We start from the raw sequence: 15,679 nt of genomic DNA, 5'->3' as shown, positions 1-15,679 counted from the left end.
AGTTCCTGATACTGGAGCCAAAAGTTTTCTACCAAATAGATCTTCCAAAATGGTAAAAAAAAGCTCCTTTTAATGAATCTATATATCACTGATTTTTGTGTTCTGTCTGACCTGGTCTATTAAGACAAAATGATATGGTAAAGCCAGCCCTTTCTTCATGAAGAAAACCTTTGCGTTGTAACTGATATGATCTCTGAAAACCTTGACATTTTCAGAAGCGAATGAAAAAAACGAAGACAAGAAGTATTTCATTATAAATGTTTATATATAATTTACATAACAAACATATAAACAGGTTACCAGTGTTATTTATTAGGAACAGAATTCCCATGAAGGGGTAAGCTATGGAAACGAGAGAAGACCTTCATAATGTGTCATATGATAAGAATATACATCTGGTTGGGAAGTAGTCTGATAGTCTGTATAATGCTAACACATACCTGGCTACCCATAAGTCCTTTCCCATTATCCTTATATACATACAGGAAGACAATAGAGGTAAGGACGGCAAACTTAGCCCTATCTTTTACTGCAGTGCTACAAACACATGTATGTATTGTCTGCCTGCTGTAATATCCAAAAAAGTGTACACCTTACCTAAAAAAGTATAGTCGTGTCTGTAGGACAGTATTAAGTGCTAACGGCCTCTGTACAGCACTTATTATAGATTACAATGACATTCCTATATGACGTCATTGTGTATGCCACACCAGATGTTGGTCTTGAGAATGAGGTACATTCAGAATAGTCCTGCCTATACAATGCAAGGGTCACTATGAGGTCTTCCAATATACAAAGAAAACACATACTCAGCTAGTGGTAATTTGATTTCCTGCTAAGATCATTACTGTAGTGACCATAGCAGTAACAGCTTATTATACACAATTATACAGTGAAGACTATGGGGCAACTGCCCCCTGGAAGCACCAACCATATCTGTTATCTTGGTAACAGTCAGAAAACATGTATCCATTAAAACAGTGCAAAGGACAATGGTGATATTCTATAGGTGCTATCTGGAAGCTACCAGTTTACTGCGGTCAGATCACTCATCTGATAGGTTGGCGTAGGTTTATGTACTTTGCCCACTGCTTTATGCCCTACCACATAGTTCTGACATTTTGGTCAGTAGCAGACTAATGTAGTAACATGCTACATACCATTGGATGGATCGTATTCAAAGTTCTATTTTACTCAAAACTTATATTGTTGCTGGAGAAATAAAGAATATAAATAATGTAAAATATCTTAGATTGTCGCAGGTGGAATTGGAATTCTAGTCTATAAAAAACTGAATAAGAAGTATATATGTAAATAGCAGAAATTGATGCAAAGTGCTTCCTAAAGAGGTAGATAGAGGAAAAGAGGGAATCGGTACAGAATTAGCACATGTGCAGATGGACATGATATTTATAATAATAATGACATTAATAATGACAGACTAAACATTTAGAATTCCAGGTATTTATAGGAGGAGATTGCGGAAGTTGTTTGTATCCTATATGACATACTTAGTAATAGCTTGTTAAATAATAGATTTGTAAAGGTTATTTACATAAGCTCTGTATTGGTAATGCATTGCCATGGGTTTCATTAAATAGGTAGTATTCGTGAAAATGCCGGTTACAAGGAGTCTACAAGAAAATACTGGTGACTGCTTCTTTGTCTTCTTTTTGTTTTTTACTTTGGCCGCTGAGACCTGAAAGCACCCACAGACATTCCAATTGTCATCAGAAAACCACGATTGTCAGAACCAATTAGTTAGAATTTTGGGACAACAAATAGAGTTTTGTACTTCTTGGAAGTGATCCACATGCTACCTATTTCTTTTCCTAACAATATCGTAAGGGGATATTCAACCATCACCAATAATCAACTTCTAACTAGCAATATCAGCACCTCCATCATGACCCATTTCATAAGATACAAAATACACCGACCCCATATTATTTTCCTGCCTTCTTTGAGAGAAGTGAAATGCTTTCTATTTGGACAATTTGTAAGATGTCGTTAAAGTGAAGAGAAGAACCTGGTAGGTTGCTAACACCTGGTAGGTTGCTGTGTTCAGACTGACGGTGATGTTGGGGTCTGATTATGGCTTGCTTGTGCCACTAAACTGCTGCCTCAGGGGAGACATTATATATAGCGTCTAAATGTGGCAGCACAATATAAAATTAATGTCAGGGAGTGGTTCAGTACCACTCAATGCCGCCTGCAGTCAAACCTGCAAATGTTGGCAGGGATCTAAACCTGCTCTAACCATCTCTCAAGTGTCTTTTTGAAATTTAAAGATACTTAAATCCATAGTCTGGGCACAGGGGCACATTAAGAATGGTTTGGTAGAATACTTTGTACCTATGGAATAGGTCATGTCGGAGTGTCTCTACTAGAAAACCTTCAAGCAAGTAGACAGCACTGGTAGTGGCAAAATGTAAAGCAAGTTATATAATACAGTGCTGTTGTAGATCTGCTTAAGGTAGAGAGTAAAAGAAATCTTTATTAAATATATTCCTATAATTTATGTCACCAACTAAATCCCCGGAAGTAAGACAATATCAAAGGCTGCCATTGATCCAATGTCTGTGGGTACCTTTCCTTTTCCTCTTGCAATCAGCTAGTCATGATTACCAAGGAAGTAATGCTACACTGCAATGCCTAAACAGCAGCTTGCTTCATGTTTTTGTTCTGTTCTGGATTCTTGGAATACCTTTTGACACTTCTGCAGCCTCTTGGTGGATGATACTCTCCGTACAAACAAGTCAGCACCTTATTATCTCATTTTGGGATATTGTGTAACATGACTGGTGAGAAATTGGCATGGTCTGTGGAAAAGTTGTTGTCATTCACATGATGGCCACCCGATAAATAAATATAGCCCTTTTCCCTTCTCAGTAATATTAGGTGTAACTTTAGCTTCTTTTAGTGCTTTGATATAAAAATGTTGGTTTGCAGCTTAGAAAACAGTATTTATAGCGGTCACATTTTGTTCTCCAGGCAATTATTTCTTTTTTCTGTCTCTGAAGTTGGACACTTTTCTATTGTTTTCGGTCCTGTCCTGCCGATTATAGAATCAGCCCTGATATTTGCATTGTTAGGAGGGGTCCTGGCAGTGCTAGAAGTGTCTGGCCCCTGAGGAATACAATCTCAGGGAGGGGCCAGAAGGATAAAGTCCAGAAGTCTATAAACTTGTGAGCTATGCCACGCCACATTCTTTTTCTTGCAAGTTGTATTCTCGACTCTTTTTCACCTTCCAAGCAGTGAAGCCCAGTAAAAAAATTCCCAGGACTTTGTATCCCATCTGGAGACCAAGGTACCTATGGAGAAACAGTAAGAGTGAAAATAAGGTGGCGATAAGTGACAGCTACCTTCTGTTTTTGCCAACAAAAATGCAAACTTAATAAAACCTTGGTATCCCGAGGTGGCCTATCTTGCTTCTTCCTATTTTTAAATAGGAAACATGACTTTTTCTTGCATTTGCATTTTCAGAGAGATAATGCCCCATGGAAATCTGAAGCATTACACACACCTATAATGTGCTCTGCCTTTCCTTCGGGTACTCTTTCTCCATCTGAGCAGATTTGGGCATCCTCATGACCCCCAGTCCAAAGAAGTGCTGAGATTAATTTATGACTCACTTTTGTTAAGCCACTAATTTCACTGAACTTGGAAGCAGGGATCCATGTGTCAGTCAAAGGGGTAGAAACTTCCCCCAGAGTGACGTCATGATGCAAGAACCCACCCACTCCCCCATCGCAGGTTCAGAGCTGCTTGCTAAATTCCAAGGGGGCTGTAGCGCATGCCTTTGGGCCCAACAAAAGTTGTATCTACCCCAGGATGCTTAGCAAGCAAGTCTGAGCTTGCGATGTGAGCGTGGGCAGGTTGTGGACAGGGGACAGGGGACAGAACTGCGACCGCTGTGGCTAAATCTTCCAATAAGGACACCAATGTTGGCAACAACTTGAGAAATCCCCTCACCTTTTTTCTGACCTGTTGCATCTCCAAAGCATGAGGTCCCCATCGGAAAACACAAAAAAATTATCTAGGAAAGGTTTTAACCCTTCCATGCTTTAAACTGGTTTTGTGGAGATAAAGATTTTGCTATACATTCAGTTTAAAAAATGTAATAGTATTTGGGCCCCCTGGCCAGCCATTCCCGGCCTTATTCATAGCAGGGCTATCTGAAAGAATGAAACTCACTTTGTTTACTCTAGGTTATTAACCACTTTCTAAGTGGGAAATACAAAGGATGGAATTTGGAGTTTGGTAATACATGCTGATGCAATCTCTAATTCAACAAGCTGTGATAAAACTGTTGAGGTTGGGGACAACAAAGATAACGTGAGTCAGTTTTGCACCTCTTAAACCTTTCTATAAAATATTTGGTAAACTATATCTGAAGTTTTAGGGTGGATATGTTGTTCAGAAGGTTTGTTTTAGAGGGAAAGTTGGGGTACCAAAGTGTTTTTCTGTAGCTTTGGAAGGTGATGTACTGTTTTGTAAAATAAAAGTAAAAAATACATAAAATACAAAATAGTACTGCTTTATACTTTACAATACCTGTTTCTCAGCAGATCGTTATCATAATATCGACATGCTCCTTTCTTCAGGTGACATGATGTAGACCACCGAATGCATGCAGAATCTATGACAAGTCCAAACAATGCCGGGGCTGGCAACCAAGCTAGGAAAAAGAGTGTAAAGAGTCAGCAACTAAAATACTAGACTGAACTATGGATCGTGTTCTTGTTATTATACTCTATTTAGTTAGTGGTCATTTACAGTTTTTACACTCACCTAGAAGCCTCATAAGAAGAAACTGTACTCCAATAGCAAATGATTTTTCATCTTGGGGAACCACCCTAAAAAACAGTGAAATAGTAAGTTAAGCAAAATTTAGGCTCCCAAAACTTTAAAACTATGATCCCTAAGGGAATTTGTTCAGCAACCATTTCAAGCATATTTGGGTTTAGCACCAAAAAGGTACAGACTACTCATCAATTGGACCTATGTATTAAGGTTGCCAATTGGGCCAAAAGCCAGATATTAACAAAAAATATGAACAAATAAAGAATCCACTATCATTTTTTTTGTTCTATGTTTCTACATGTTGTGTAGGTGTTGTTTTCTAATTTACTTTGGTTTTTATGAAACATTTACAAAAGGAAAACTTGCAAGTTGCAAACAATTCCCTTTTTTTAAACTTTGGGCTAGATTTATCAAAGCTCTCCAAGACTGGTGAAAATAGATTTTCATGAAAGCACCCGGGTAATCCAGCAACTCTAGAATGGATCTAGTCCAGGATTGATAACATTTACCAATTACTAGTAAATGATTTTGGAGAAATCCATTTTAGGTTTGCTGAATTACCCAGGTTCTCCTATGATTGTCTATCGTCTCCAGTCTTTGGGAGCTTCAATGAATTAGGCCATTTGTGTCATCGGATAATATTCTCATTACAAAGCAAAAAAGTATTTGTTATCACAGATATGCAGTAACTCCAACCACAGCAAATATCATCAACAGCCTCCATCTACATGGGAATGAAGCAGATGATCCCAGTGTACACATGGGCCAATATTACTGTGATAAGTTATCACTTGGTAAGCATAAGCAATCATAATCACCAACTGTAGCCATGGGCTTATTAGTTTTGGTCTGGTGCTGGTCTTAGGAAACCTGATCAATCTAACCTCATAGAAGATGCATACTCATGGAACTTACCTTAATACCATCATGTACAGAGGATTGTGAGAGAAGCAGGCGATGAGTCCAGCAAATGAGATGAGGAACATGACAGGCAGCAAGAGGTGGGCACAGCTGACAAGACAAGATCCTGATTTGGCTGTTCCCCCAACTGAACCTGTCCCAATACATGAGCAGTTCATATATGTCTAAAATAAAAAAAACAAAATATAGTTGTAAAAAAATGCGCATAGCAGTCTGGCAATTATCAGTAAGAGTCACGATATGAGTGCACTTCAAGTGTAATCATATATTACTAAGTTTGATAAGAGGATGGAGAGCACTGAAACACAAATATTTGAGGAAGATATCCTAGGAATCACAACTATGTGAAGCACGGTACTTACTTTGGAGGAGACGTTATAAGTATTGCATCCGGCATGGCATGGTGTCAGGTATTCCACTCCATTGGACCCACACACAGGATGGAAAGCATGTTCTGAGCAACCACATTGTTGGATACAAGTCATATTGGCACTGCAAAGCAACATAACTTTTTAGTTTCTAAGTTTTATTTATAAACTGGTGCACAAAATTGTACTTAGTAGCAAAAGTTAGTCCAGCAGAAAATCATCTGTGGCTAATGGCAAGTAAGTATTATATTTAAAGTAGCCTAGAAGCCAAAAAGCAAAAGTTTCACAAGACATTCTTGGGGATCCTCCAGTGCCTATGTCCTATGATGTATGATGGCAACCATAAAGGAAAACTCAATGTATATTACCTAGTTTTAGGCTGGAACAGGTCATTAGATATCAGCTAGAATGTGAGTTTAATTGATATCTGCCTGGAGTTCAGGTTTAATGTTGTTAAAATGATAAGTGTATTTTTCTAACACTTTCTTTCATGCTTCTACCCCCATCCCATACAATGAACAAACCACCCTCCCTACAGTTTTGCTTTTACTGAGTTTTGAAGAATCATGCCCAACCTTTGTTTACATTCCCTATTGAAAGTCCTTGTCTACCTCTGACAGCTGCTCAGTACAACCCTTATTATCTTCTATGGGATTTTTCCCAACAAAACAAAGCCCCATAGACATTGATGGAGCTGTACTGTGCTGAATAGGCAACAGGAAAGGGCTTGCACCGAGGGAACGTAAACCTTGTAGGACTGAGTGCCTTGGATGGAAGTGTGGAGAGGGAAGGTGGGTTAGGTAAGTCATTGAAGGATAAAGAAAAAGTGTTAGGAATGTACATGGTAAGATAACAGAACTGCTAAAATGTATAAACTATGTAGTGCTTGTAGCGAAGTTTATTGGTCACTCACACTAGGAAATGTGGTAGATTTTGGGCCCAATGCCAGTGTAAGTCAGAAACCCAGAGTATCCAAAGGAATACAAGAACTGGTTAAAAAGTAGTAGTTATTTGAAGGTACTATCAAGATCAATTGTTGAACAAATTATACAGTCCATAGAATATTGGTAGTTGATTGGAAGGGATCAGTTTATGTTTCAATCTTTCAACTGATCAAAAATAACACAGAAAAAAATTGCATGAGAGAATATCCTGAAATTGGCCCTTGAACTGTTTTCTTTTCTCTTAAACATTCATGCCACTCCGGCACGGCATGTTATTTGTTTCAATCACTTCTGACAATTTCATGATGATGCCAATCAGATAAAAAGCCCCAGTAAATCATTTTCACCAGTATTTTGCAGATGTTTTCGATTTGTGGAGTCTTACTTATTATTGCTGTCTTTTTTTTAAATGTTAAATGTAAAAAAAATGTATTTCATGGAATGAAATGTAATTTATTATACAGTGTCTCCTCTTCTTTATTGCTGCAATACTGCCAGTTATTTTGAGGTGTGTTTGGTATTTAGGCACGAACAATATTACAAACATTGCATAAATATAGTTTACAGTGTTTGAACATAGGAGAGTAATCATTGCTTGGGAGATATTTGAATATGTTATTTTTACTGATATCTAACTACAAGACTCATCTGCAAAAGGCTGATAAAATTAAAATGTCATTGTTGATAGCAAGATAATTCTTTTATTTCCTTAATTTGTGTTAAAAAAAATAAATCTGAAATTGGTTTGATTGTCATGAACAGTTATCAGAAGAAGAATGCATTGAAAGTTTTGGGGAGGCAGCAACTGGTAGATTTGTTAAATCATTGAGTTCAGGGGTTCTATTTTTAAAACAGGGAATCAGACATTCCCTCAAACATTCATTTGTGAGAATCTTCCAGGCCCATGTGTTTTATTGGCAGTAAATGATTCCCACCGGAAAATGTCTGAGGGAAGGTCAGATTCCCTGTTTTATAAAGAGAGGTCTATTGTCTGTTTTTATTTTGTTTAATCTTTTAACTCTTATTTCAATGTAATAAATAAAATGCAAACAATGTACTTCTTATACCTTCCAGTGCTGTCCCCGAGCTCTTGTGTGGAACAGCCCATGAAGAACAGAGGAACGCAGAGCAGGACAGACATAATAAGGACGGTTAAAGCAAAGCGAGGAATAACTTTAACTGAAATAGTAAACTTCTTCATGATGATTCCTCCAATCAGCATCCCTAGAGCAGCAGACGGCAGATTCACAGCACCTGCATACACAAGATATATATTATTATTGGGTGTCTGTTCACTATACTATTAATGCAGTGAGAAAATCAGAACTGACTGGTCCAAAGTAGCTAAACTTAAGTTGCAAGTTGTATAACTGTCAAGGATTGAAAGGAAAAAGTTATAATGGTTTGAGCCAGGAAATGGGACCTGCTGAAGAAGCTAACTGTGCAATATAAAGGCCAAGGCTGGGCTTCAAGTTTAGGTTGGCGTTTGGCAACAATTAAAGAAACACTGATATTTTTGCATATTTACTAACAAACTGATTTTTTTTCTTTGGCAACTCTAGTGATACACATGCACATTGCACAGTCACTTAATATTGGCAATGTCCCAACACATTTTTTCATAAAGTTAACGGGCAATTTAATTGGGCATGCAGCTACAAAACAGTATGGTTCATTAGAAGGAGATGGGGACAAAGACACAAGCTCATCATTTGAGAGACACATAAAACCAGTGGTTATTTCACAATAACCAACTATCCAAATTTAATAACATTTGATTTTGGTGGAGTTGAACCATTGAAAATTATAATGGTGATGTGTAAATTTACTATGAATCAGTGTATATGTTTATGAGACCTGAGTTATATTTCAAGGGGTTCCCCCATGTTAAAAAAAGTTGAGACAAACATAAAATGTAACACAAATGGCATTCTGAATTTGTACATTTGTTGTCCAATATAAAAGCCTGTGTTACATGTATCAGACATACAGTATGCTTCCTATATACTGCAGTCCATGCATACATCTACGGGCATAGAAAAGTTTAAAGAGGAGGCACTGACCGATGAGGAAATTGGCATATGAGGTGCTGGATCCATACTGCTTCTCTAAGAACTTGTTGAGGAAGGTAGACAGAGCAGCAATGACTGAGGAGAAGCTGCACTGTGACAACACCAGGAGTAGGAAGAGCGGGTTCATGAGCAGACGAGCAAAGTATCGTGGGAACTCTGAAAACATACAAAAGAAATGTTTTCAATAATTTATATGCAGCAGAAAACAAACTGGTATCTGTTAAAAAAACTGTGGTAGTTGTTGTTATGCCAAATTGTAATTATAAAGGTTTTATTGGCATGAAGGGGTAAAGCAGTGTTTACGCTAAAAGGAGGTTAGGGGTGCATAGGGTCCTGGACAGGCCCAGTCCTTCATCTCCTTCTCGGACTACACTGTCTGCCTTTTACAAAGCACATTATAGTCGGAATATGTACATCCATAAACATTTATATTTTCAGTTTGTAAGTGTTTTTTTTTTGTAAGTGTTTGTTTTTGTGATGAACACTTGGATCTCTTGTGTTATAAAAAAAGTTCAATATATAGTATATGTATAATATATATTGTATACAATATACAATATAGTGTATAGTATATTCTGCACCTGTATAACAAAGATGGTAAGTTTACTATATTTTGTTTCAAACACAGAATGAAATCAGTTACTTGCATTTATCAGCAAAGCATTAGATAAAAATTCACCTGGAAATGATTTTATTGAGTTGTATATAAAAAAAAATAAAAGGAACGTGTCCTTGCCTTGTAACCATATGACGCAGGATGGTTGTCAGCACATTTTTAATGCCAAATTGGCAATACAAAACATGCAGAATTCCTCTGCCAAAACCTTTCTTGTTGATTTTCCTAAGTGGTTGTGCTGGAGACTAGTAGAGAATCAAGTGTGCTATGGAAACAGTTTGGTCACCACAGCGTTCATCAAGGGGTTTGTGTATACTGTAAGTACACATCGACAGTTTGTGGTCAAACACAACATTTCTGCCAACACTACTACTCGTTTTCACACCCTGTAATGTTCTCTGTGCCAACACTTCACCTTCATTAGAGAGGTACTTATGAAATCTGCAAAGTAACACCATAAACTGAACAAATACCTGCCTTGAAACACTTTCTACAATCCAACTAATGCTAATATTTCTTTCTGAAAAGTCATTACATGATTTATACTGGTAAGAAGGAACAAAAAAAGTCCCCTGTACCACCTTTACCTTACTGCAGGTCTCTTTACAGAAATTTTACAACATTTACATAATTTAATTTGAAAAGCCCATAACTGATCAGGTGAAAGAATCAAAACAAGTAAATCTTCACAAATTGTATAGTTTAGTGCTTTCCCTTTTTCATTATGGTAACTGCAGGCATACATGCAGTTACTACATGTACTCCTACTAAAACCAAAACATTATTTAAATATTATAGGTATTTTTACATATTACATAATTACTGTTAGTATCCAATAAATGTAGAGTGAAGCAATGTTTAGGCATACACAAATGTAATACCCCATTTATTCAAGTATAAGCCGAGATTTTTTTGACCTGAAAATGCTATTAGAAAAAGAAAATTGAATTATACTTGAGTCACACCAACAGATGGTGCTGCATTCTCATGTAAAATGTAAAACAAATTCTTGCCATCTGAGACATGATAAAATTTAATACACACTTGAAGTATACCACATAAGTGCATAGTGCATAAGTGCTCTATCTTTTGGTGGTTAGCGACAATGCACATCATCTATTGATTAGTAATTTAAATACAAAGTGACCCATCGTATTAACTATTATACACAATATATTTGAACCTTAAAAAGGGGCAAAAGGTAAACTGGCTGAGCCTATGTGATTAAAATGTGTCCCTTTAAAATGTTTTGAAAATAACACAGCATGGATGTATTTCTTCACATTGATTTTATTATGTGTGTTGATTATTGCTTTGAATATTAGCAGTGATGGCGGCATTTTACACCCTAGGTTTATACTCAAATCAATGTAGGTTTCCTGTGTTTCAGGTAAAAGTAGGTTTGGCTTCTTTTTAGTTCAGTTTATGTTTGGGTGTATACATGGTATATAAATCACAACATATTTAGGAAAAATAGGATGATCTATACACAAAGGACTCATATTAGGATCCTACTTAGTCCCAATATAAAGCAATAAAAACCACCCAAACAGACTTCACTTCACGAGTGAAGAACCATGTAATCATGTAAAAAGTGTATTTATCCTTACATTATCAGATTTAAAAAAATATTAAGAGGAAAAGTTATTTTAAGGGATTTGGGATAAAAATAAATAAAAAAAATGTATCTAATGTACTTGCTGTACTTTTCAATTATAGACCAGCTTTGTCTGATATTCTTTTTTAAAAATCGGAATCTCAGCATGAAATTCCATAACAGAAGTAGCCCCAGCCACTGATGTGTGGGCTGTGATTATCATTACATCGTCATTATCCGTTATTAGTCGTCATTAGTTATCTGTTATCATTTGGGAGAGAACAAGGTACTTTAAGAATGAAATGTGCAGCGTAAGCAGTTGGAAATGTCAGGATTATTTTGCTGCTCTTGAGGAATCAGTTTTGCTCAGCCCTTCCTGTGATATGACTAGTTTAGGTACCCCTGTGGTGCTGTCTCCTTACTTTTAATAAAGGCGGACAGAGAGCCTTCCTCACTAGTAGCATCCGGCATCTTTCTCAGAACGTTCTCCTCTGTTGATTTCTAAAACACAAAACAGGAACAAGTTACAGAGGAAAACACATAATATTAACCATTTATTGAGATCCAGTGTAAAAAAAAATGTAGGTAAAAAGTCAGAAAGATAAAGTATATTAAATGCTTGTTTTCAAAATTTTTATTTTCCATTATTTTTAATAACTTTATTTGAAATTGCTAGCAAAGTGGATGAAGTGGCAGTTCCCAGACAGCTTTGAAGTAGTGCCCTAATGCCTCATAAGCGCAACCACATGCCCGGAACTGCAAGCAGTATCTGGTGCTATGAAGGAGTCACAGGGGTATTAGGGGTACTTTACAAATCCCCATCAACAGCCCATCACAGGTTGCTGCAGTTGTAGCTGGTAGACAGCTAGCAGGCTATCAGATGCCCAGGAGCAGCATGGGAAACACAATTTAACCATCCAGGAACAGTCTAACAATGCACTTAAAAGGCCAAATCCCCTAGCTCATGCCCCTCCTCTCTTGATTATCATACCCCTCTTCTCTTCTGGAGATTTCTAAGTACTGTTCTGAGCACCTACACACCTGGCCCAGCTCTTTCATGTCTCCCCATACAGAAGAGCAAAGAAAACAGGGAGTATTAGAGAGCAGGCTTTTTTAACCGTTTTAACCTTGAGGAAAACTTTAACAAATTTTCGGGAGAATCCCTGCTAAGAGAAATTGTTGGGTGATCAATCCAAAAGAAGCCTTAAGTTGAAAACAATGCCCCATACAGTGGTGGCTACAATACTCTCTTTATGTATAGCTAAAACATCATTAGAGTCATGGAAATGGCTGTACCAAGTGGTGTTGACCCCAGAAATATTCATGATCTTTAAATAAAAAATGGAGTATTCTGAAATTCTTCCAGTGCTCATTGACATGGCCCATTGACATAAGATGATTTGGTATCATAAAATCAGGAGAATATCTTATGGCTGTTGTGTCACTGCAACATCTTGAGAAGGGAATGAGATTGATCAATTGGCTAGATTTTTCCAAACAATCAATATTGTTTCACCAAGAGTGATGACAGTGGTGTCTGCTCATAGCATAGTGGTGTCTGTGCATAAACATATTCACTCTTACGGAAGGCTTTTTTATTTTCAGATGATAGATCATTTCACTTCCATTCCCCATGATAGAGAAGCTCCTACTTGATAAAATAATTCAGCATTCAATGAGGAAACTCACATCCTGTGCTTAATTTTACAGAAGTCTAAAACCCCATTATAGAGCAGCCTAAAATCCCATTATACTGAGGTCTATTGTCAATCAACAGCTTGGAGCTGAATAGGAGTTCAATTAGGTGCATGAAAACCAGCATTTACAAGTTTCTGTTGTTGATGCTAAAACCAATAATTATACAATTTAGTGGTAAGAAGACGTGCAATTTGACCACAGTGTGGCTCATTTAATGCACCCACACAAATCAGACACATTTGTAAACAGATTTGTACCTATTTCAGCATGTGTCGTGCAAGTTGCACTGGGATTGCAAATTGTAATTTAAATCTTTGTAATTGATTTCCTACCTGATTTTTGATAAACATCTTTTTAATGTTTTTAACGTCATTGCAAGTAAAAGAAACTGCATTAAATACAGCATTCCTGATTCATGGAATTGCCTGGGATAGACTGGTATTGCTGCGTAAAGGCCTATGGTACTAGACCAAAGCAACCAGATTCTACTCTATCCTATCTAACCTGAACAAAAATACAAATTTAATCACTTGGTTATAACACAAACACTCTCAGAGATTTATTTTCTGGGAAAACTTGGCCACATTTAATAAGCTGTCTGAGGAAAGTATTGTTTGGATAGCCTGCACTACACCAAAACAATTCAAAGGATTCCCCTTTTTGTTGTTTGATTAGTTACTATCTAGAGTATCTACTAGAGAAAGTCTAGGTTGCCTCAAACATTTTATTATAAGTTAAGGTTTGAAGAAGACCTACACCAAAGATATATATATATATATATCTTTTTAATGGGCAAGGGTTAGATCTTTATCTTTTTTTGATGCCTGTTTCCCTTTTGGGGAGATTCATTCTTAAGTTCCTTGATGGTAATCATTATCAGCTAAGAAAAAGCAGTCCTTGGAGAGAAGAATAAAAAAAAATATAAAAAAGGTTCAAGTTTCAAAACCCTCCCCTTTCTATTTATGTTTAAAAAAAGATGCTTGAACTTCCACTTGAAATGTCCTTTTAGCAGACTTACGGCTCCGATATCTACTAGATTTGGGTAAACTGACCCTTTAGGTTCAGCATACGTGGAGAATGGTAAACAACATGATTTTTCAGTTGGCATGTACTACGCTTTCTGAATTGAAACCTAAAACTTGCACGTGGTTAGAGGTTTTAAGATTGTGTGCCGGATATTTACCTGGCTTGTTGTCATGTGTCTTGGGAAGAAGAAATACGGGAGGGAAGTAATCACCAGACAACCACAAGCAATGAGAAGGCCTAGCCACCAGGCCCCTATCCACCGAGGATCACCTGGATTAATCTCCACATCCTCTGAAAACACAAAAAAACAACAGGTTATGTAGACAACAGATATAGACAAAATATATGACCTTGGCTTTCCTGAAATTTTTTCTTTCATTTGTTTCAAAACATGTTTATACTGCTTCCACATCTGGATGTCATCTAACAATATTGCAGTGAACCTGTGTTCTATTCAAATTTAGTAGAACACAGTAAAACTGTGTTCTACTGAATTGCCAGATAAAAATAGAAGTGACAAACATATAACATTATCACTGTGCAGCACAGAGCAGATCTGTGGGGGGAACTCCGTGGTAGATACCGGTCTCGCTGTACCGGAGAGAGAGCAGAAGAAACTGTTTGTTATTTTAGTTCCTACACAGGGGCAAAGTTTCACTCTGGATCACTGCACAGATCTAAAGAAATACGCAAAGCACTCCACAATTCAAGAACATTTGCTTATCTCAGAGTTCAGCTTTTAAAATAGGAGATTTATCTACTTTAAAATTGGATGTTTAAAGACAACACCTCCAGCCAAAACATTTTAGTTGCCTGGATGTCATACTTTATTTGTGCATAACCCTTGATATGCAAAGACTGCTTGGCTTTTGTGTCTTATTTAGGAGAAACATTGGTGTAAAAATCTGCATTTCCACTTAGAGAAATGGGTCATTTTAGGTCCTTGTAGTTTATAGCAATGTAGGAAAAAGAAAGTAAAACGTGACGGAAGTATTTCATGCAAGTGAATATTTGTTCTAATTTGTACTTACCGATCTTAACTCTGCCAATGTCAACAAACATTCTCAAGACCATGGAGCCCAGAAGATAACCAAAAGCTGGACCAAACACTGATATCGCAAACAAAATGGCTGAAAACAAACAGGTTAAATAATTAGCTCATTTAAGTTAGGTAAAGTTAAACATGTCCAGGCTTTGTTAAGATCCTTACCTATATACAAAGGAGAATTGTTTGGTTCAGCAAAATCATCTATGTACGAGATGCCAAAAGGCTGGATGGGGACGGTGCCAATGCCAGCCAGGAGTTGTCCTACAACCATGATGGCCCACATACTGGTGGCTTCCATAGTTTTTGTCTGTGGCGTTTTTTGTCCTTGTGTTCTTGAACAATAAGATGTCTGGTTTTTTCCAGTGCATAACTCCTGCATAGAGGTATTTCCTGTCCAGAAAAAAAAACACAATAGAAAATAGGCAACATTTAAGCTGACATGTTCTTCTGTACACAAATATTGTTTAGGAACTTTCTTTAGGTCCTAAATATCACTGTCCAGTTAGGAACAAGAGAACCTTATTTTCTTGTTGAGAATTTATATATATATATATATATATTCATCTATGCAATGGGGAAAACA

General features: G+C 37.0%; 1 protein-coding gene across 1 annotated transcript in view; it reads right to left on the bottom strand.

Annotated features, from left to right (window-relative positions):
• Nucleotides 1-244: 244 nt before the first annotated feature.
• Nucleotides 245-15,679, bottom strand: part of SLCO2A1 (solute carrier organic anion transporter family member 2A1) — a 37,117-nt gene continuing 21,682 nt past the window's right edge. The window contains exons 4-14 of the mRNA XM_072407636.1: nt 15,259-15,486; nt 15,080-15,178; nt 14,206-14,339; nt 11,747-11,825; nt 9,103-9,267; nt 8,107-8,293; nt 6,090-6,219; nt 5,722-5,891; nt 4,795-4,859; nt 4,558-4,681; nt 245-3,314 (exon numbers count right to left, since the gene is read on the bottom strand). Of these exons, the coding sequence (XP_072263737.1) occupies nt 3,194-3,314; nt 4,558-4,681; nt 4,795-4,859; nt 5,722-5,891; nt 6,090-6,219; nt 8,107-8,293; nt 9,103-9,267; nt 11,747-11,825; nt 14,206-14,339; nt 15,080-15,178; nt 15,259-15,486 (1,502 nt within the window). The 3' untranslated portion in view covers nt 245-3,193. The remainder of the gene's footprint in view (nt 3,315-4,557; nt 4,682-4,794; nt 4,860-5,721; nt 5,892-6,089; nt 6,220-8,106; nt 8,294-9,102; nt 9,268-11,746; nt 11,826-14,205; nt 14,340-15,079; nt 15,179-15,258; nt 15,487-15,679) is intronic.

This window comes from Pyxicephalus adspersus, chromosome 4, assembly GCF_032062135.1.
Source record: "Pyxicephalus adspersus chromosome 4, UCB_Pads_2.0, whole genome shotgun sequence".
Taxonomy (NCBI): domain Eukaryota; kingdom Metazoa; phylum Chordata; class Amphibia; order Anura; family Pyxicephalidae; genus Pyxicephalus; species Pyxicephalus adspersus.
This window is presented reverse-complemented; position numbering and strand designations above follow the sequence as displayed.